At 46.7% G+C, this 24,030-nt stretch overlaps 1 protein-coding gene across 1 annotated transcript; it reads right to left on the reverse strand.

The window, feature by feature from the left end:
- Positions 1–203: 203 nt before the first annotated feature.
- On the reverse strand, positions 204–23,341 carry LOC129385366 (uncharacterized). The gene is made up of 5 exons (XM_055072004.2): positions 23,275–23,341; positions 22,379–22,537; positions 14,276–14,365; positions 1,884–1,985; positions 204–754 (listed from the first exon to the last, which is right to left on the reverse strand). The coding sequence occupies exons 1-5, from the start codon at positions 23,333–23,335 to the stop codon at positions 723–725; spliced, it is 444 nt and encodes a 147-aa protein (XP_054927979.2). The 5' UTR covers positions 23,336–23,341; the 3' UTR covers positions 204–722.
- Positions 23,342–24,030: the final 689 nt, after the last annotated feature.

The following is a 24,030-nucleotide window of genomic DNA, read 5'->3' on the forward strand; positions in this document are numbered from 1 at the left end:
GGCCGTTGCGTTATGACATTGGTAGAGATCATGGATTTAATCCGAATCACGGCCACCGCGTTTCGGCGGCGGCGAAATAGAAAACGCACGTGAACCCCAATTTTAGGACATGTTAAAGCGCATCACGGTGTCAAAATCAATCCGGAGTCCGCCACTGCGGCTTGCCTCATAATCCGAGTGTGGTTTCGCAAAGTAAAGCCCCATAATCCAATTCAAATTTATTACTTCTGCCACAATGCAATGTGCCATGCGAGGAAATGACAACGCTCAACCCTCTAAGAAGTTATAAAATATGGCGCACAACAATGCCTCAAACAGGTACTTCTCCCTGTGTGTTCTGTGTATTACGGAAACAAACATCAACTCACGGCTCTCGTGTTAGCCTAAACATTGAAGAAATTAAGCTTTGGCCATCAACACCACCGCTAATTATGGTCAATCGAAGCATCCAGAACGGAAAGCTTCCCTTACAACGATTCCAGCAGTGCATGAGATCGGCCTAATTTTTTTTTTTTTTTGGTTTTCCGACAAGTCATTTCAGTAACTTGCCTTGTGATCGCGAGCATGTACTACATATAGGAAGAGCCCTAGGATATAAAAAGTCTGTAAAATTTCTGAATTTTAAAGTGTCTTGAGCGCACATAGCTGATGACGTTATTACGTAGAATTTTGAATCATTGGTATGCTGACAGCTCAGGTATATATTTGGGAAAGGAGCCCAGTCAGCCTGATCCAGTTTTGACTCCACTGCTATCTGTAAAAAGAAAATAAGACCTTCAGATTTCGCAAGAATCGAAACGTCTTCTACTATTTTCAATATTGCACATATGTATGTATGTTTATTCAAAGTGTTCAGAGCGCTCGGCTATAAAAATTTATTTCTTGCGGAGAGATGCAATCACAACAATACTACACATGACCTAATGTCGTCCCCATCTTGCATTTCAGGCTAATTCAATCGCGTTAGCAGGCATGTCAATAGTGCAGACGCTCTTCATTGCATATACCTTCTTGCGTGTCTACATGATTGCCGTCACTGCTGCCATTGATCTAGAGCATCGGGGCAATTGTTTTCGATGTGATGCTACAGGTCTCGTCATGCGTGTTGCATTCAGGCTCGGTCACTTCATATCAATGCACCGATTTGTAACCATGCTTCTTTTATTACGTATTAACATGCTCACGATATTGATTGTGCATCTTTGATGGACATCATATTTATTTCTGGAAACAGCAAATTACAGTGCATGCTGGGACAAAAATAAGGAAGTAGATAAGCAAGTAGATACCACGTTCCAGAATTTTCATCGTAAGCTCCAGCGCTTCTCGAAACTTTTATGCCACATGCATTACGGGCATAAACAAGCACCGGCCCCTTATTCAATGACCGTCGATCACACTTGTTATCACTGGTCCTTACGTATACATTATATTCGAAGGCATGATTGCGCTCATTATCTTGGTAAATGTTATTCTCTTCCCGATTGTGCGCAGTCGCACCCACAGGAAAACACAATGTTACTTGCCACTTTGTCACGAGAATCTTCGTTCTACTTATCAAAATAGTGCTCGACATAGAAATTTGTGAGATATCTTGAAATGGACACTCTCCTGCATTGCTCGAACTTCTTTTACGTCACATGTTCCACAGTATCATACTTTTCTGTAGGCCTCCACCGCATTCTAAATATCGCTAGTTAATGAAATATCCATCTTTCTGCAAAGCGCTATATTTTGGCATTGTACAAGCGGTGGAGACCAGCAAGGTAAACATTTGTTTAAACATCATCGAATTATTTTGCTTCAACACCATCGATTAAGAACGCTCAGATGTGTACCACAGTGTATTTATATATCTCCAGGTGAGTCAGCTCCACACTTACCACATGTGCAAAGGCACATAGCAGAGGTAGATTTCGTTTTGAAGTGGACGCCAGTAGCACACGCATTCCTTCCCACTGGTGGGCATGAATCATTGGGTGGCACTGCAAGAATAGGGTCAATCGTTTTAGAACGACAAAAGCGCAGTTCGTAACAATCATATCCGACTACAATTTGTAGATTCGTTGCCTCAGATGGAACAGAAAACATGAACTTCATTTATTGCAAACTTCTGTGAAACATCATTTATAATAGGAACATGTGCGCGATGTTCGTCTTTTATTTCACGTGCCAAAATTTGGAATGCCGCCTGTAATTGACCTCATTTCAATAGAGATTTTTATCTCAAGTTTACCTTCATGCTCTGTCTCCTTAAGGTAGCGCTTTAAAGTACTCCCGAGAAATTACAAAGCTGGAAGAAAATTTAGCACAAACTATATAAGTACATTGGAGTGGCCAGTTTTTCTGTAGAATCACTATACATGTACATATATACAGTTTCTTGAAACAATTTTTCCCAAAACAAGGCCACATCTGCCTTCGTGGTGACACAGAGAATCTTACTCGCAATAATGTTTTCAAATAACGTCTTTAGTGTTTATTTATTTCAATAAATGTTGTACCTGAATCAATACTTTTGTCCCACAAGAAGCAGCATATATTCAACAAACCTGCTAAATGTGCGCCACCGCTAATGTAAATTGTACTAGGCACCCTCTGCTAAGCGCACTAACCATGTGATGGCCGCCTTTGTACAAGCGCTGAAGGGCGTTTGGGAGCATGTCTAATTCTGCGCAACAGTGTGAGTCATCAGAAATTCTGTTGTATAGCTGTAAAATGATCGGTATGGTCAATGCCAGCTCCTACGAAGACTTTAGCAGGATTATGCAGAGCGTTTCATTCATATTTCGACTGTCTTGTGTTACTTTTAATGCCACCGGAAACTCGGCACATTAGGGTACAAGTACACCCTAAATAGATGGCCGATTTCCCAGAAGGTGCTTTTTATTAAAGGGTTTTTTTTTCTTACTGTCCGGTAGCTCAAAGTTACCATTTTCTATTTTAGCATGCTTCTACATTCTATGTTGCGGTAACCACTGTCTTTATTTGCAATGTGTTCTGCAGGTCATTGCAATTAGAAACATGTATGTAAGGCTTCCATTAGAGTTACGTAGCTATTGCACTCGGAAAAGTCATGTGGCTAAAATTAGGAGCGTTCATCAGCTAAGAGCGAAAGCGACGCTTCAGTTTTCGACCCTGTAGCAGCTCCCTAATTTTGCTTCTACAAAAAAGGCTGCGGTACCACGTGTTATGCTGAACTTCAACAACTCGCACTGTGGTGCCTTATATTACCCTTGGTTCGTTTAAAATGGTAAGTTCAGCCTTTATTTTTCATATTTAGGCTGAAATTCGCAGTCTGTTGAGTTTATGCAGGAACTGGTTCGTCTAAGCTAACGCAACACTTAGGAGCCAGATCATGAAAAGAAATCTTTCAAACCAACTGGTTGTGATCACACACATTAGATGCTCTGGAGATTTGAAGAGCAACTTATTGTTGCCCTTGGGAGGTGTAAAATCAGTGCTCCCTACCTGAACAAACAGCTGAAAATAAGGATAACGAAAAGCAAGACATGAGAACTGCATGCGCATAGATGAACCCCGTGGCATCACCTTGTTGCCATTATTTGAAAAGGCAATCATGACGTCATGTTCTGATGCCGGTTCACAGCAAACGTACATACACCTCATAATCTGATCTTCAAGGCTGACTAAGCGCGAATGCGGGCACTACCTTTTATTAGCGGCTTCATGCTGTTTTTTTCTTATGTTTCAATTAACTTGAAGTGAGAGCTAGCAAGTGGCGAAAAGTTATTTGCGATTCTAAGATGATATTGACGATTACTTTTCAAGGAAGTTTTGTTAGCATCACCCAATGAAATATTCATGTTTTACGTTAGTCCAAGGTAAATTTTCGCCATTTTGCCCTTCTATAGTGCAGTATAACGGCACGTAGAAAAATGTGCAATAATTTTATCGTCTGATTGTCTTACAACATCAAGCAGTCGTTATAATAGCTCATTACACCTACACCACTGAAATGAAACGCGGTTGAGGTTGTTTGTCGAACTCACGATACCTTATTTACCACGGAGATGTTCTCTACTTGGTTCCAACGAAGATGACCCCCATGTACGTACGTCATGAAATCACCATCGCTCAAATGTGCGAGATCGCAATGCTTTTTTTCACACCTACCTAACCATTATAGATGTAGGCCCTCAAACGCTAGAAGTGTCGTTATAAAAGGTATTGGGCTCTCCATAGCGTATATTTGTTGGAGTGATTAAATTTAGCTATGATTTTTGAGCTTCCAATTTTGTAGAAGAAAAGGCAGCTTGGACAGCCACAAGTTTTTATAAAAGTGGTAGTGTATAAAGTTTCTTGCGGCCCAACCCAGTCAGCGCTTACGGACAACGGCATTCCTGGCGCGTTCCTGGTGTTTTTCGAAGGTTAACCCGACAACCGTCATCAATCCGTGGCGCCGGCCGGTTTCATGTCGTTTAAGTGTGTCTGGTGACCATTGAACACTCGTGGAGGCGCGCGGGCGCGATGTGACCGGAGCTTTTAAACACGGAGTTTCGCTGCATATACGTCCTCAAGATTGCGTCGTATATAGCTACGACATCTTGTTGCCTCCGAATCGCTGTTCACGTTGTGCAGCAGCACAAGACCTCGCGTAATGACCATCACTGCTATTTCTTCACCCTTCAACAGTGAAACTATATATAACAAAGTACTGTGCGCACTTACTTACTTGTACTAGTGAATGTGCGCCAATGCTTGCAGTGACTTAATTAAGAGCGAGAACTACTGGGACCCATGCTAAGACACAAGAAAAGACAGGACACGGCGCTTGTGCCTTAGATCGTGTCTCAGTAGATCGCGCTCGTTTTTCTCGCCCGTTTTTCACTTTCGGTCAAAGACCTTAATGTTACCTACAATACGCGGATCACTTTCGTGTTATGGCCAAGTTCTGGAAGGAGGGATTAACAAATTTTTATATGGAACATCATCGAAAGATCAAGCCGCACATGCATTTTGAATAAATCTATAGTTTGGCATAGCATATCACGCTGTGAGTTCGAGATATTCATGCGTCTTGATTTTCCGTCATTTTCGAGCTAAATAACATCAGCCGCCGAGAGCACTAACTTTCGCTAGCAAAGATAGTCTAATCATTAGCAATGTGTGGCGCTGTAGACTTGACCAGTCCAGAAGGGATATTTATAATGACACATTGTATCTAACGCACCCGAAAAGGCATTATGCCTTGTTAACCGTCATAGCGTTGTGAAAACGAACAAAAAATGATGTTGACGTTGTGTGCTAGCTTAGCATCTCTTACAACGTCATTAACAAAGTAGGATATATATCAGGCGTTATTACGGCTCACTAGAATCCCAACAAACCTGGTTACATTTGATGCACGATTTCAAAACGCACCTCAAGATACAAAGAAACAACACTGTGCTCCTACAAAGAGTCTAACGGTTTCATTCTTTAAAATTGCATGCTGTGTATGTTACCGTACTTTTGCAATGTTGTGTACATCGGGCCAGCGGGAAGGCGCACATAAAAAAGGTTGAATGAACACAAAAATTTTCTTGAACGCACATACTATCATTTGCCGGATCACAGTTGCACCCTGAGCTCTGTTTCAACAGTATTTCGAAGTGTTACCCTACACAAGAAGGCAAGGAAGCCAATAACATTTTGCCACTCAAAATAAAATTTGCCAGCGCAGGCATCGTTTGCGCTCCTACATGGAAAATAAACAATATTATCTCATCCATACAGCAGGATGAAACACTGTCGTGGCGAGATTATAGCCGCTGATATTATTCTTGCTTTAAACATATCTATACGTTGTTTCAGCAATTTTCACAGCTTTCAGGCGTTACCATCTATACATTCCCATTTGAAGCTGCATTTTGTGTATGTCTGATGTCTCTCGCTTACTAAACTTAACATTTTAAAACGTTGTTTTCGTTTCTACATATTGTATGCGTTCTTTTAACACGGTCTTCAATGCGTGAAGCATGCACAAAAAGACAACATAAGACATAAGAGGGAGAGGGAGGTACAAGAGTACAGAAGTTATAAATGGCGACATGACGCTTGTTTTATATATTTGATATGTGCGTGCTTGTCACATGGTTTCGCGCGATCGACGAGTGAACGGAGATGTGGGTGAATTCCTTCGTCGAGAGGTATAACGAATGCAGCTATAAAATTTAAAGGCTATCAACTCAAGCATGGATATCCGGTCGAGCTCCTTGTGTACACAACGCCAATTGAGCTCCTGGACCTTGTTATGGATCGATCTTCTGTGTAGCCCGAAGAGGTTGTTAAACGAGGTTCGGCGAAGATGAATGTGCATTGGCCCTGTTTAACCTGCTGGTACTCGAATGTCCATTCGGGCGTGCGGCGTCATATTAAAAGTACAATTCTTCAGGCCATAGCGATGCAACAACCGCAGTTTTTTCAAGAGAATGCAACGGCGGAAGCTCCGCTCTCTGCTTTACGCCACAAGAGAAAGAATGCTCTTGCAATTTTACAGCGAGAAATTTTTGACGGGTCGTCTGACAATCCGGAACGACGGATCACTTTTCATAGTGCGGCACCTTATTAAAATGGGTGGCTGTCTTACAAAGACTCGGTCTTAAACACGCGACAATTACTCAGTGCTGCAGCGAGAAAATTGCATGAGTTGCACTTCTCAGAGCATAATTGCAAACCTTGGTACATGTAGAAACCTACCATCTTTTCTACATTCCGAAAAATAAAATACTATATGAGTAAATGAGCGCTTAGTTAGAATACTTGGAATTGGATCTTGATCCACATTCTGGGGGCTATCTATCCAAGTTTGTATCCATGTAATTACGGTAGCATTGTTACAATATTGTCACGTGGTGGTGACGTAGAAGAACACAGTAGCAATACTGTGAACGAGAAAACTAACTTTTATTGGGCGAACTTGTGCCCACAAAACAGGCTACACTTCTAGCACAACGAAAGCGGCGAACACAGTCGGCGATCGTCGGAAATCTGATTAGCGGGTCAAGCGCGTCGGCTTTTATAGATCAGTCGTCGAATGTTCCAGATTAACTGATGGGACCCGCGTGTCTTCCACAAAGTTCGACACCATTCGTGTCACGCGATGAAATCTGATAACACAAGGTTCGGCGACAACAGACACGCGGATAGAAGCGTCGATAACTTTCCAGAAACGTCGGATACATGCAGGCGCGTCCCTCGCTGTGTGATTACAGTTAAGCGGCGAAACGTAGTTGCCCGATGAAGATAAGTACACGTGTCATTACCCCCCTCTTAAAGAGCATCGACCCGATGCTGCTAAGAAACGAAAGTAACAAAGAAAAGCACTCGTAGCAAAGAAAACAACAAACTAAGGAAGTTCATCAGCGTCCGTAAAATGGCTTAAGGCGCACCACGTGGACCACTTCAGATCGTGCGCGGCGCCGCTGCGAGTGCGAAATGCCGTCTGGCACGACCTCATAGTCTAGTGCGCCAATACGTCGGATGACCTTGTAGGGTCCGAAATAGCGTCGCAGCAGCTTCTCACTGAGTCCTCGCCGGCGTATCGGGGTCCATACCCAAACACGGTCGCCGGGCTGGTACTCGACGAAGCGTCGTCGGAGGTTGTAGTGTCGGCTGTCGGTACGCTGCTGGGTCTTGATTCGTAGGCGGGCGAGCTGTCGGGCTTCTTCGGCGCGCTGGAGATAGGTAGCGACGTCAAGATTCTCCTCGTCAGTGACGTGCGGCAGCATGGCGTCGAGCGTCATCGTCGGGTTCCTGCCGTAAACCAACTTGAATGGCGTGATCTGTGTTGTTTCTTGCACCGCCGTGTTGTAGGCGAAGGTGACATACGGCAGGACCGCGTCCCACGTCTTGTGCTCGACGTCGACGTACATTGCTAGCATGTCGGCGAGGGTCTTGTTCAGGCGCTCCGTGAGACCATTCGTTTGCGGATGGTAGGCAGTTGTCCTCCTGTGGCTCGTCTGGCTGTACTGCAGAATGGCTTGGGTGAGCTCTGCTGTAAAAGTAGTTCCTCTGTCGGTGATGAGGACTTCTGGGGCACCATGTCGCAGCAGGATGTTCTCGACGAAAAATTTGGCCACTTCGGCTGCGCTGCCTTTTGGTAGAGCTTTGGTTTCAGCAAAGCGGGTGAGATAGTCCGTCGCCACGATGATCCACTTATTCCTGGATGTTGACATCGGAAACGGCCCCAACAAATCCATCCCAATCTGCTGGAATGGTCGACGAGGAGGTTCGATCGGCTGTAGTAATCCTGCTGGCCTTGTCGGTGGTGTCTTGCGTCGTTGACAGTCTCTGCATGTCTTGACGTAACGGGCGACGTCGGCGGTCAGAGGCGGCCAGTAATACTTTTCCTGTATCCTCGACAGCGTCCGGGAGAATCCGAGGTGCCCAGCGGTTGGATCGTCGTGTAGGGCGTGCAGTATTTCTGGACGGAGCGCTGACGGCACCACAAGAAGGTAGCTGGCGTGGACTGGTGAGAAGTTCTTCTTCACGAGCAGGTTGTTTCGTAGCGTGAACGAAGACAACACGCGCTTAAATGCCCTAGGGACAACGTCGGTGTTCCCTTTCAAATACTCGACGAGGCCTTTTAGCTCCGGGTCTGCTCGTTGCTGTTTAGTGAAGTCTTCCGCGCTTATTATCCCAAGGAAGGCGTCGTCGTCCACGTCGTCTTGCGGCGGGGGATCGATTGGGGCGCGTGATAAGCAGTCGGCGTCGGAGTGTTTTCTTCCGGACTTGTATATTACCGTTACGTCATATTCTTGTAGTCTGAGGCTCCACCGCGCCAGCCGTCCTGAAGGGTCCTTTAAGTTAGCTAGCCAACACAACGCGTGGTGGTCGCTGACGACTTTGAATGGCCTGCCATAGAGGTAAGGGCGGAATTTAGCTGTAGCCCAAATGATGGCGAGGCATTCCTTTTCAGTCGTAGAATAATTGCTTTCCGCTTTTGACAGCGACCGGCTAGCATACGATATCACCCGTTCAAGTCCTTCTTTCCTCTGGACTAGGACGGCACCGAGGCCTAGGCTACTGGCGTCAGTGTGGATTTCAGTATCGGCGTCCTCGTCGAAGTGTGCAAGTACCGGCGGCGACTGCATGCGTCGTTTGAGTTCTTGAAATGCGTCGGCCTGCGGCGTTTCCCAATTGAACTCGACATCAGATTTCGTTAGATGTGTTAGCGGCTCCGCGATGCGCGAAAAGTCCTTGACAAAGCGCCTATAGTAGGCACACATGCCAAGGAATCTGCGCACTGCCTTCTTGTCGATTGGCTGCGGGAACTTTGCGATGGCAGCTGTCTTTTGCGGGTCGGGGCGCACTCCAGATTTGCTGATGACATGGCCTAGGAATAGAAGCTCATCGTAAGCGAAGCGACACTTTTCCGGCTTCAGGGTGAGCCCTGATGACTTGATGGCCTCTAATACTGTCGCAAGCCGCTTAAGGTGATCGTCGAAATTTCCGGCGAAGACGACGACGTCATCCAAGTAAACAAGACAGGTCTGCCACTTCAATCCTGCTAAAACCGTGTCCATCACGCGCTGGAACGTTGCAGGCGCCGAGCACAGTCCAAATGGCATAACCTTGAATTCATAGAGGCCGTCTGGCGTGATGAAGGCGGTCTTTTCGCGATCCCTTTCGTCGACTTCTATTTGCCAGTAGCCAGACTTGAGGTCCATCGATGAGAAGTATTTAGCATTGCAGAGCCGATCTAATGCGTCGTCTATCCGTGGGAGGGGGTATACGTCTTTCTTCGTGATTTTGTTCAGTCGACGATAATCGACGCAGAAACGTAGGGTTCCGTCCTTTTTCTTCACTAAAACAACTGGAGACGCCCACGGGCTTTTCGACGGCTGGATGATGTCGTCGCGCAGCATTTCGTCGACTTGTTGTCTTATAGCTTCGCGTTCTCGCGTCGAAACTCGGTAAGGGCTCTGGCGTAGTGGTCGAGCGCTCTCTTCGGTGATTATGCGATGCTTTGCGACTGGTGTTTGTCGAATCCTTGATGACGTCGAAAAGCAGTCTTTGTATCGTCGAAGCAGACTTCTGAGCTGTTGCTGCTTAATCACGGGGAGACTTGGATTTATGTTGAAGTCTGGCTCGGGAACTGCGGTCGTCGGGGTAGATGCAATCGAATCCGAGAGGACAAAGGCATCGCTGGTTTCCTGAATTTCCTCGATGAATGCGATCGTCGTGCCCTTGTTGATGTGCTTGAACTCCTGGCTGAAGTTTGTCAGCAACACTCTCGTGTTTCCTCCATGCAGTCGAGCGATCCCTCTTGCGACGCAAATTTCACGGTCGAGTAGTAGACGTTGGTCGCCTTCGATGAAGCCTTCTACGTCAGCGGGTGCTTCGGTGCCGACCGAAATAACGATGCTGGAGCGAGGCGGGATGCTCACTTGATCTTCGAGCACACTCAAGGCGTGCTGACTACAAGGGCTCTCCGATGGTATCGCTTGATCTTCCGACAGCGTTATTGACTGCGACTTCAGGTCGATGATTGCGCCGTGTTGGTTCAGGAAGTCCATGCCGAGAATGACGTCTCGTGAACACCGTTGCAGGATAACGAAGGTGGCAGGGTAAGTCCGGTCATAAATGGTAATTCTTGCCGTGCAGATTCCAGTCGGCGTAATGAGGTGCCCTCCAGCGGTACGAATTTGGGGGCCCTCCCATACAGTCTTAACCTTCTTCAACTGGGCGGCAATGTGTCCACTCATTACGGAGTAATCGGCCCCTGTGTCGACTAAGGCAGTGACTGCGTGGCCGTCGAGAAGCACGTCAAGGTCGGTGGTTCTTTGTCTGGCGCTGCGTCGTGTTGAACTGAAGCTGGAACGTCGCTTCGTCAAGTCGTCTTTCGTCGGTGTAGTCTTGGCTTCCTGACTTCGTCGGGACGGCGGCGTGTCGTCATTAGGTCGTCGAGATGGTTTCTTCGTCGTCTTCGTCGGCGGCGGAGGATCTTCGTCAGTTCGACGAACAGCAACCGCACCTCCATCGGTTGCTGTTTTTAGTTTTCCGGATATGGGCTCGCAGAGCGGCCCCGGGCTGGGCCGGTGTATGGTCGGTGCTGCGGCGACAGGTAGCGGCCTGGTGATGGCGAACGGGACGGTCGTCGAGGGCTCCACTGAGTAGCGGCGAGGTAGTCGGCGATGTCACGAGGGCGTTCACCTTCCCTCGGGCGCTGTGCGTTCACGGCGAAGCCTCGCAATCCCAGGTCGCGGTATGGGCATCGGCGGTACACGTGGCCGGCTTCGCCGCAGTGGTAGCAGAGCGGGCGGTCATCGGGGGCGCGCCAAATATCCGTCTTCCTCGCGTAGGTGCGCTGGGCGACGGGTGGGCGTGCTGGCGGCGGCGGCGGTGGACGACGGAATTGTGGCGTTACAGGGCCCTGGCGTTGTCGCGGAGGGGGAGCTTGACGGCGTGCGACGGCGGCGTAAGTCATCGCTTCTGGCTGGGGCTGCGGTAATTGTGGTTGCACCTCAGGAACTCCTAGCGATCGGTGCACCTCTTCTTTCACGATGTCGGCGATCGAGGCCACTTGAGGCTGCGACGATGGCAAGACCTTGCGCAGTTCTTCGCGCACGATGGCCCTGATGGTCTCGCATAAATCGTCCGTGGCCAGTGATTGAATTCCGGAGTAGCTTGTTGGCTTGGTGCGTCGGTCAAATTGCCGGTTCCGCAATTCCAGTGTCTTCTCGATGCTCGTCGCCTCACGAAGAAACTCGTCGACGGTCTTCGGTGGGCTTCTTACCATACCGGCGAAAAGTTCCTGCTTTACACCACGCATCAGTAGACGTACTTTCTTCTCCTCGGACATTTCTGGGTCGGCGTGGCGGAACAGACGGCTCATTTCCTCAGTGAAAATCGCTATCGTCTCATTCGGCAGCTGCGCTCTTGTCTCCAGTAGAGCTTGGGCTCGCTCTTTGCGCACGACGCTTTGAAATGTTTGCAGGAAGCCGCTTCGGAAGAGGTCCCACGTCGTCAAGGTGGCTTCTCGATTCTCGAACCACGTCTTGGCGGTGTCCTCCAATGCGAAATAGACATGTCGTAGCTTGTCGTCGCTTGCCCAGTTGTTAAACGTAGCGACCCTCTCATACGTTTCCAGCCAGGTTTCCGGGTCCTCAAATGTGGAACCGCGGAACGTTGGTGGTTCCCTGGGCTGCTGCAGCACGATGGGGGACGCTGGGGCTGCCATTGCGGTTGCCTTGGCCACAATCTTCTTGGTCTTCTCAGGTAGAAGTCCGTGCTCCGGGGGCAGCTGTTGAAGACGGCGGCTTGCTCGGTGGTCCGGGACTACGTTGGTGTTCTGTTTGTGGTCTGGGCTGGGATCACGGCTTGTCGGGGGCGTCCTGTACATGGACGAAAAGCACCTCCACCAGATGTCACGTGGTGGTGACGTAGAAGAACACAGTAGCAATACTGTGAACGAGAAAACTAACTTTTATTGGGCGAACTTGTGCCCACAAAACAGGCTACACTTCTAGCACAACGAAAGCGGCGAACACAGTCGGCGATCGTCGGAAATCTGATTAGCGGGTCAAGCGCGTCGGCTTTTATAGATCAGTCGTCGAATGTTCCAGATTAACTGATGGGACCCGCGTGTCTTCGCGTGTCTTCCACAAAGTTCGACACCATTCGTGTCACGCGATGAAATCTGATAACACAAGGTTCGGCGACAACAGACACGCGGATAGAAGCGTCGATAACTTTCCAGAAACGTCGGATACATGCAGGCGCGTCCCTCGCTGTGTGATTACAGTTAAGCGGCGAAACGTAGTTGCCCGATGAAGATAAGTACACGTGTCAATATTTCACGCCCTTTTTGAGAGACATCTATCTATCTATCTATCTATCTATCTATCTATCTATCTATCTATCTATCTATCTATCTATCTATCTATCTATCTATCTATCTATCTATCGATCTATCTATCTATCTATCTTGTCTGTCTGACCGTCTGTCTGTCTGTCTGTCTGTCTGCCTGTCTGGCTCCCTATCTGTCTGTTTGTCTGGCTCTCTGTCCGTCTATCTATCTATCTATCTATCTATCTATCTATCTATCTATCTATCTATCTATCTATCTATCTATCTATCTATCTGTTTGTCTGGCTCTCTGTCCGTCTATCTATGTATCTGTTTGTTTGTCTGGCTCTCTGTCCGTCTATCTATCTATCTATCTATCTATCTATCTATCTATCTATCTATCTATCTATCTATCTATCTATCTATCTATCTATCTGTCTGTCTGTCTGTATGGCTCTCTGTCTGTATATATATCTATCTATCTATCTATCTATCTATCTATCTATCTATCTATCTATCTATCTATCTATCTATCTATCTATCTATCTATCTATCTGTCTGTCTGTCTGTCTGTCTGTCTGTCTGTCTGTCTGTCTGTCTGTCTGTCTATCTATCTATCTATCTATCTATCTATCTATCTATCTATCTATCTATCTGTCTGTCTGTCTGTCTATCTATCTATCTATCTATCTATCTATCTATCTATCTATCTATCTATCTATCTATCTATCTATCTATCTATCTATCTATCTATCTATCTATCTATCTATCTATCTGTCTGTCTGTCTGTCTGTCTGTCTGTCTGTCTGTCTGTCTGTCTGTCTATCTATCTATCTATCTGTCTGTCTGTCTGTCTGTCTGTTTGTCTGGCTCTCTGTCTGTCTGTCTATCTATCTATCTATCTATCTATCTATCTATCTATCTATCTATCTATCTATCTATCTATCTATCTATCTATCCATCTATCTATTTATCTACTTATCTATCTATCTGTCTGTCTGTTTGTCTGGCTCTCTGTCCGTATATATATATATATATATATATATATATATATATATATATATATATATACACATACAACCATTTCTCTCGCCAACCTGTGTTACGGTCAATTAACTGTGTTCACTGTGTGGTCAGACCAGTAGGTGCATGCAGCTCTACAGTGATTCAAAAGGGGCTTCAAACTTAACCCGCCGTGGGAACAATGAGACCGGCGTCACAGTTTCCTCCAGGACAGCAACCCCGCCCTTTACCAGGATAGCCTCAAATCAACGGAAACGTGCCGTTATCTACTGAACCTCTCGCCAACTTGGTTACCATGCATGTGCCACTGGATTTGCGGCAATTGAGGAAAGAGTTCTAAGTGTCGCTATGTTGATTCAATGCTAAACGTATTCCCGTTGACAGTCTTCGTGAGACGCGTTCTGGCGGAATTTTTTTAGCAATCCAGCCAGGAAGTTGATGTCACGAAATCCTTACCGCAGTCGCAGAAGCAAGTCATCCATCCAGGCCCAGTAAAGCAAAGAGCTTTTTTTCCATTTCGACAATTTGGTTTGCAACTTGGAATCACTAAATTCAGTAATGATAACAATACAAAAAATGATTGCAATTGATTAAGCAGCAAATTTATCTGCGATCAGTTTATTATTCAAAAAGAACTTGATAATATATATATCTTATATGAAATAAAACATATCTTTAAAAACCTTGTGAGAACGCAAAAGAGAGGCGTAATTTTTGTTCTTCTATGAACTCATCATTAGCTATTCCTTCGTTCCGAAGCTACATGCTCTTTGGAAACATAATGGCGCTGATAAAATTGGTGAGGACATTCTGACGCTTCCAATCAGTCAATATAGTGCAATTTAGGAAAAAGCAACACTTGTTTATTTAACGAAATGTTTCATCGTATATGGACCACTAAACACCTAAATGGTGACCCTGACTCATAATGTCTATCTAGAATGTCTCTCCTTGGTGTAGTTCACTAGGAACAATAGAGCAGAACTGATAGTTGGGCGTGTTGGTAACTGTTCATGGTGAAATTTGTAGCGCGCACAATAGACAAGGACGCAGAGAAGGTGGACACGTGATCGCTCACGCACAACTGTTATTCGCAACACTACAATAAATAGGTAAACTCAAGTACAGCCGCAGGAAGGAAGAAGAACATGCCGGAGTGTGCGGTCGCATTCGCTTCGGCTCTTGTTCTACCAATGTTTTCGTGGCGCTTTTTCGCGATTTCATGGGAATGTTTGTGCACAACGGCTTTGTGAGTTTGCAAGGACTCTGTGGACCCATTCCTGGACACTATCACTGTTTATCTCTGCAGTCAACGGCGGTTTTACCATCGTCGCTCAGCCGCCGCCTCACTGGCCCTAACGAGGCGAGCCTCTAATCCAGCGTGGCGAGCGACCGCCAGCGCGGCGCCCCTTCTGGCGCGTTGCTTTTTCTTCGACGCCGTCGTCGCCACTGCTTCAGCTGCAATTCTTGTGCAGAGATATGGAATACCAAGTGACCGGGGATGATCTTGCCATGAAGGAGATCACCCTTGATCAAGGCTGGTAGACTGCCACGGCTCGGCGCACCGCAGGCAAACTGAGAACGTTAACCCTACTCCGCCATATGGCATGTTGAAATGCGGAGGAACTGAGACCCGCCGCTGCAAAAACGTTAAAGACACCATAATCCGTGCAAGCGCAATGCTGACATTGTCAAAACACGATATTCATAATTTTATAAGGGCTGGTGGAGGACTTAACATAGCAAGGGTTGGTCCTGCAGGGGTTGCCGACGCCATTGCCGCCTCAGCCGGGCTCAGCCTGGCACAACCCTCGGATACGTTATGTCCCAACAACAAATAGTATATCTTAGTGGCAAGCACTCCACTCAGTGAAAATGCTAACGATTACGTGTTAATAAAGCAAATTTGCATCGAAGTCATTAGCAATGAGAGCAGCGCCTACGAAGTGGAACCGCAATCCACTTGCAAGGGTGTCATCAGCAGGGTCTGCGTGCAAGACGGGCCGACGGACATCGACTGGAATATTAATGAAACAAATGCACTGACATTGGCCGTAAAGCATATAGGCACCTCCACGGCAGTAATCTTGGCATTCAACGGCCATCGGGTGCCCTATTTTGTGCGCCACGAATCGGTTCACACGCACTGCACGCTATACCACAGGCAGGTCGATATATGTTACGCCTGCGGCCGGCTCGGCCACTGTGCGGACGTGTGCCCCTAATCCGGGGACGTTATCTGCCGAGGTTGGGGTGCCCTGAACAACACTCGCAAGCACCACTCTACACCAAAATTTAAGCTATGCGGCGGCCCCCATCCCACCGCCGATAAAGCCTGCAAGGAATGCTACCACATTCCATACGAGGTGCGACGACGGCGATGGGAGAGAGCACGCTCTACGAGAAACGGTGACGACTCTACTTCAATGCCCAAGTATGCCATCGCTACCACCGACGACGACTAGCCGCACCTTCCTGGAGATACCCGGGCGTCTGAAAACAACGGAACCCGGTCTAGATCCAGGGCCGATCGCGGAGCCGCTCCAGGTGGGCATCGAGATCCCAGAGCCGACTCCGGGCCCGCTACCGTGGTGCGCCGTGTGGCGCATCTTGGGATCGCTCCGGTTCTCACTCCATGTCCAGGCACGGGTCCCATTCGGGCTCCTGTTCTGTATCCCGCTCAGGGACCTCCTCTCACCGGTACCTACCGTCCCCACTGCCTCGAAGAAGAAAATCTGCTGTCTCGCACACGCGTTCGTCCTATGTCACATTGCCTACGTCGCACCAATGCAGAAGTGTAAACAATCGGAGCATGACGAGCTAAATACACTCTTCCGAAAGGTAGTGAAGCGAGACCTCGGGTTCCCGATCACCACGCCGACGCATCGCCTCCTCGATCTCGGGGTGCGCAATACGCTCAACGAGATCGCTGAGGATCAGGAGAGAGCGCAGATGATATGACTGACGACCCCGAAAACGGGCCGCCACATCTTGCGCGAGCTCGGCTACTTCGCACCGAACACCCAGGATGCTCTGGAGTGTTCGCCGATTGCGCGCGAGCATCGTGACCTGATCACCATCGCACCCATTCTGCGAAGCGTAAATCCGGAGCACAATCGAGTCAGACGCTTAGCCCGGGTGACCGCATTCCCCAAATGCAAAAACAAGAAAGCGGACGACGTTGCTTTCGTGGACGCCACCGCCTACCGATGGAACCAGGCTTTCGCAGCGGTAGCGGTCTCGTCCTCGCAGCAGACCCATAACGCCGCCACGGTACTCACACGCGACCCCGAGATGACGGAGCAAGTGGCCATAGCCCTGGCTATGTTCGACGACAAGCGAGGAGTAATACTCAGCGACTCGAGACCGGCCATCAAAGTGTTCGAAGGAGCAGTGGTCTCCGACCAGGCGTTACGCGTCCTGCCCTGCGCTCATCCGAGCATCCTGAAGCACCACACCGTCTGGTTTCCCGCCCACCTGTGTTGGATCCTGGGCGCCCCGCCCAACCGCAACGAGAAAGCCCATGACGCTGCGAAAGCCCTTACCGACCGTGCCGTCACCCCCGGGCAACCGCTTCTCGGCGAGTTGGAGGCGAACAGGGACGCCTCAGTAACGTACAACGAAATCACTAAACACGTTTACTTGAGAAGACGTCTCTTTCTGGCCCCGGATCCCAAACTAAACAGGCGCTAACGCTACGCTTGTTACAGACGCATACGTATCCCAGCCCCGCCACGTCGCACATCATCGACCCGGACGTCTACCCCGACGATGCGTGCCCCTCGTGCGGGGACGCGGCGACACTCGCTCCGCCCGACTCTTATTTCGGACAAGTGAGATAAGACCCTACGAAACCCGGTCTTGCAAGACTAGGAATGCGCAGTCTAGCAGGGGCGCTATAACGTAAAGCTATTCCAAACTTTTCTGTTCCAATTCTGTAATCAACCCTCCGCAATTGGTCAAAAACTTTTTTGGGCCACCCCCATATCACCTGTCTGTCACGCAGCGTCACGAGAACCGTGATCGCTCCCCATCTGATATGAAGTGTACACACTGATCATGCATGATTTGACCAATAGAAGAAAAATAATTACTTCTGGTTCGACGCCTTTTCACCATTAGCCCCCGGCTATTGGTCAAAAGTTTTCGGGCTGCACCTACTTCACCCGTCTGTCACGCGACGTCACAAAACTGTAAAAGCTCACCGCGTCAAAGTGACGTGTACGCATTAAAGACACATTAATATGCCGAACAACACTGAATTTTCTTCTGAATAGCCGCACGCTTCCCCGTTCTGAAAGGAATAAAAGATGGCTGCCGCGGATCGCTCAGGCGCTGGGAACTCGCACCTGCCGGAGAGCATGGGTTTATTTGCGTATAATAAAACTTCTTGCGTGGCCGTGTTACGTATTCAAGCACTTTCGGCACGTTTACGACCTGATTCTGCAAAATCTTCTTTGCTGAGGATCCGTTTTAGCGTCATTCTTAAGCTTCCGTTGCATGCCGCCGCGATTTTCGACCAGCCAGCGCAAGCTAAGTAAGGGCAAGCGGACCAATCGCAGACGCCGGCACTTCCTTCTTTATCCGTTTATCGACTTTCAGTGCAGTGGCTCGGCCCTATCAAATCCCTCTCCACTTGAACGTGCTCCTCGCCTCTTTTCAGCCAATTAGATATGACATGCCTCTCAGCGTGACTACAAAAGTGACCTCCAATGAACGAGGAGAGCGTTTGATTGGCCTGTTCAGACAACCCTGCGGGTGACCGGGTGGTGCTTGCGTCGGCGGTTACGCAAATTTGGCGTCAGGAGATTGGAATAGAAACATATTGGAACAGATTTACGTTATGGGGCCCCAGGCTCGGCCAGCGGCCGCACTGTCGGTCTCTGCGCGGGGGATGCCCACTGCGAGCTAACGTGCGTACTGCATGCCATTTAATAAAGCTAATCCAATCCAAAGTGAAGCAGCAAATTATTTTTCCTGATTTGCGACATCGGGTGTCACGCTCGAAACCACACTGGAGTAGTAATTTTGAGAAAAAGGTTCTGTGGTATAACCTTGTTTTTATTGTTACACTATGTGTTGCAATCAGAACTATGCAGGCGCGAATCCATCAACCTTGTCGTAAACGCATAATTTCTTATAGACAACAATATATACATACCCTAAATTTTTGTTACTGCTATTGCGAACATGTTTAACTTAATTTTAAAGTGAGTACGAGCAACAGGCAGGCGAAACAAAGTGGTTTGAAAATGGAGACATTTGATAAAATAATTGTATACTCAAATTACGACCGGACATTGAGTGAAGGCAAAAAATTCAATTAGGTTGCAGGTGTGCAATCGACAATTCTGGCGTGATAATTATTCCCTCGTTGTCTCAACCATGACTAAACTGCCAATCGATGCGCATCTACAAAGTGCCGCATTTTAGATTAAATCATGCTGCCACTTTCGTTCACGTACAGAACGGCCACCTGATATATGACAAATAGGCATGAGGGTACCTATAGATGGCATAATTTGCTACTTATCGTCATTCTAATTTATAACTCATATACGGATAATCGCTGATCGCAGCCCTCAGCCAAGAAACAAAAGGAGCGCGAAATTGCTGTTTCTGTTGCAGAGCTGGCAATTTAGCAATATAGCAACGCCACGCTACAACTTATTCATCACCTAAGCTGCGCAGTCATAGGAATATGCATCTTGGTGACGCTATCTTCCTGGAGGAATGATAAACACGCAACGGCAATAATTTGTGCCTTTCTGACTAACACCAATCGACAAACTTGTATGTGTTCTTGCTCGTGTGTGTGTGTTTTAATATAAAATCACATGTGAACTACATTGTTGGCTTGACATACCAATATTGTATCTGTATCCTCAAGCAGGGAAGTCTTGGGGCCTAAATGCCGCAATGAGCGGAATTATCCATTCTGACAGGAGAACACATATGTGTTGGTTGTGATGACTAACATATCGATTATCAAACAATTCGGAAACACGATTTGCCTCTTAAGCAAGGGAGGAAGTCCACTTGACGCAACAAAATCTCTGCGAAGATATTGCCATACATGCGTACAAAGCTGAATATAACGGACCTTGCGCTGTGAATGACTTCCAATCATGCCTCAATATCAATGGCGTTTAAGTACAATTTTAGATCACTATAGTACGCACTCAGATATATGTATCTACTCCGATGTAAATCTAACCGGCCGCTTCTCAAGGGCAGATTTAAAGCAGGTAACGACCATCTGACATTGCCCCAACAGCCGGACACTTAGTGCACGTTCCTTCGTCGGTTGCCCACTTCACCGGTTTGGCTACAGACAAAAAATTGACATGACGTTACTGCAGTATCTGCACGACAACGTTACATGTCCTGTTTTATTTTCATTTATTCCGCACACTATGTGCATCAAATCTTCAAGAAATGAAAAAGCAGTTTTGCAAAAGCTTTGCTACGCCTGAATAACAGTGATCCTTTAGCGACAGTTGAAGTTACTTGTTTCTACCTAAATAGACAAAGCGCTTTTGGTTTTTGCTGATCGAGATAGCATGTCCTCGAGTTAATGCGAGGTATGCGGGAAAAACCGGAATCAAAATTTACAAGCGCCTCACTTCTCCATTCATAATAGTGAAGTATAAAAATGTCTCGTTCTAACGTAATCGAGAGTAGATGAAATCATGAAATGGCAACCGGCAAAGCAGAATGGTTGGAGATGATATTAGCCACAATCTTGAAATTGGTGTAGTGCATGTTCGAAACGACACACACCACCACACCACGCGATACTGTGCGCTAGTCCATATGGACGCTGCTCTGCTGCACGAAGCAAACTAGCTGAAGGCCGCAAGTCCGAGAGCACTGCAGAGCTAGAAGAAAATTGCCTTAAGGAGGCTTTACGCAGCGTGGCGCCATCTTTCACGGCGACGCAGAACCCGCGCCGCGGAACTCGCGGACCGCTGGCGTTCAAAAGGCAACCCTGTCTCGTCGCCAAAAGATGACGATGAAGTGTATGGTGTCCTGTGTCTGCCTTTTGAACGTCGCCATTGGAAATAATAAATAGAACTTCAGCGTACAAGAAGTGACAGCTTCAGTGATAATGTGGGGCCCTTTAGCAAATATGTTGGGAACCAAAATTATGTATCAAGAGGAAAAGAACCGCGACTTCATACGGAACGGGACGAAGGAGTGGACAGGATGAGCGGTAACGAAACACATCATTTGGGAGAACGGCAAACCCGCTTCCTTGTCTGAAGGAAGCAGGGCAAGTTCGCTCTTGCAAAAGTCATCGACAACGCACCTAAGAACCGTTTGTCTATGCGCTTTCCGAGGGAAACACCTTATTACCACATCCACACCGTCTAAGTGGCACCGTTGTCGCTCTTCTTCGGGTGCCCTATCCGCAATCCGTCCTACTATCGTAAGCATGCCATGCTGGATGACTTGCGCATCCAAGCAAAATTTCGTTACACTATGTTGTCTAGGTCGCGGTTCTTTTGCTCTTTAAACATGTCAGACCAACTGCCCCAGGGTTCGCCCCTCTTGAGCAGAAGTATGTACTTTGCAGTTATATACGTTATTTATGGTAAATAAGCTTTCAAACTCCTTTGAAACCCTAAACCTCAACAAGAACTCGCGAGCAATATTTTTCTAACTTGCTTGGGCAGTAGCTAGCGTATGTAATGCGGTCCTGTACAAAGGCTTCTGGGCCAGAGATCGCACATTCGTACCTTTTGACGGCTTGCCCGGATTACCTAGTTTTGTTCTCACAACTTGCTAAGATTTTCTCGTTTGAGCGCCTGAATAATGGCTCTGGCGTTTGCTTCATGATTAGTTGCAGGTCGCCGACAGCGGGAGCTAAAAGCTTTTCATGCTTAATAATAAATGTGGTAGATAGAGTTACATGTAGCGATCGACGCGTATGGCTAAATTTAATTTCTTTGTGCACTGAAGCGTCTTGCAGCATGTAGCGAAGATCTCCATTATCAATTTTACCTTTACGTTTCTTTTCAGGCGCTGCATACATACAGTTATCAGAAAGTACCTGCCAGTCGTCAATACTCTATAGCTGCAGTTACATAAACACCTGCATTCAGCAAACAGGTAGTGATTACAATGGTAAAAAGCAGAAGTTGCCTTTAAAATATGCATTTGACTTGTTGGGGATTAAAGTCAGGAAGGAAGACGTAAAAATGGGGATTTACTCATGAATGCAAGTAAGTTCGTATTAAGAATTAGTTACAAATTATGAATCACATTTAGTTGCTTGTCAGATACTATCCAGAGACCAGGATTTACCTAAAATACGATGTGTCACGAATTTTTCTGAGCCCGTGTGTGGAAGAAGTGGTGAAAAAAAAAACGAACAGAATCTAAAAAGCGTTCATTTGTTATTTAAATGAACATTAACATTGAAGAACGTGGAAATATGCGCCACTGGAATATTTTTAATTATTGTATGCAAGGTTATCGTTTTATTTTCAGCACCTCTTTCTACAAAGCAGTAAATATTATTGAAGACAAGGGTACATTGAAAATTGCTCCTACCTCCGGGTGTACCACGATCACCTCGTCCCTTACTTGGAAATAACGAGAATACCATGCGGGGCTCAATTATGGACGTCGATTCATGCCATGTGCTTATAGAATCACGCAGAGTTTGTTTTGGCGAGTGTACCTTCGATTCCAGCACGTGGGATGACCAAACTGGAAAAAGAATAATTGCATGGGTTTAGTATTTTCTGCTTGCATACCCACCTGTACCCTAACTTCGTCAATCGTGATGTAGAAGGTTTTTATTACAAAGATTCCATTGCCGTAAAAAAACAGTTCACAACATCTTTGACTTTAGGAGCGGAATATCGTTGTTCTAATAATAATTAGGTTGGTGGGAATGAGAAAATATTTAGCCTTTGTGTACTAAGCGCACTGCTTCATACATCACTTCCTTATATGTCAACCACTTGCAGCATCGCAGATGCGCAGGTTAATATTTTCGGAACTCCTAATGGTTAATGATAGAAACATAGGCATCCGAGGGATAATGGCTTCTATAGCTCACTTTTACATAATACACCATATGTCTGCTGATACCTAAGGTTCATTTATAGATTTCTAATTATTAATTGTCACGTTTGCATCGCGCTCTTCGAGAACGTAGAGGTGCATCGGCGGAGCAGACAGAGTACAGATATAGGTATTGGTACATCAGCTCTTCACAGATCTGGCATTAGGCCAGAAAAATTTACTGTACTAAAACTTCAAAATCAAAAAAGTATTTTCTTTGTCACCAGGGAAAGGCAAAATTAGGATACTGTGCCTTCCTGAAATCTGTACCACATATCTCCTGAACACATTTTGGGACCCTGCGCCTTTCTGCCCTCAAAGATGTATGTGGATATTTCACTTACATATATATGTGGAAGTGCAGATATTTCACTTACTTGATGTGAGCATAAGAAGCTCTACGAGGATGTGGAAGGAGCCAAAGTGTGTCGAAGTCATGCTTGGCTGCAAAGAATACCACCTGGGTCTTTGGCTTCTACTATTGAATAGATGGTGTAATACGTATGAGTTTACAGCGCAGCACACGGTGCAGGTAAACAAAATGGCTTCAGCATATAGTCATATTGTTCAGGTGCACCTGTTTTTAAAACATTCCTTGTGATAACACGAAGCTCCACAATGATTTTATATGCTACTGCAACTTATTCTTTTGGTTAATATTGCGTATTCGACCTACTCAAAAAGCATTACCTGCTAATTGGTTTCATGTGCAAAATGCGTACACACGTAAGAATTTAAAACCTTCAGCGCAAGGAAGACAATCAAAATTAGGACTTTACAAATTATTAAGTTATTTGTAGAGTGTTCTTATATTTGAAAGCCTTACCATTGTAGATTTTGTATCAATAGTTTGTTTTACTTCAATACCAAATATGCGAAATCTCTAGGTGCCTTCGTGCCATTGCCTTGGGGTCCGCCGCCGTTATTGTTGTGCTATTCCGGTATGAGTGGTGCATGCAGGCTCGAGCTCGGAGGCTTTAGAGGGCCTTCAAAAATAGTGAGTGCGTTTGTGTGTATTTATTTATTTACTTGTACATACTGCATAGTGATGTCGTTGAAGGATGGTGGGGATTTGTTCTAGAAAAACTGGCCACCCTGTATACGCAATGCCTCATGACCTCGAGCGTACCGGA

This window comes from Dermacentor andersoni, chromosome 7 (assembly GCF_023375885.2).
Source record: "Dermacentor andersoni chromosome 7, qqDerAnde1_hic_scaffold, whole genome shotgun sequence".
Classification (NCBI taxonomy): domain Eukaryota; kingdom Metazoa; phylum Arthropoda; class Arachnida; order Ixodida; family Ixodidae; genus Dermacentor; species Dermacentor andersoni.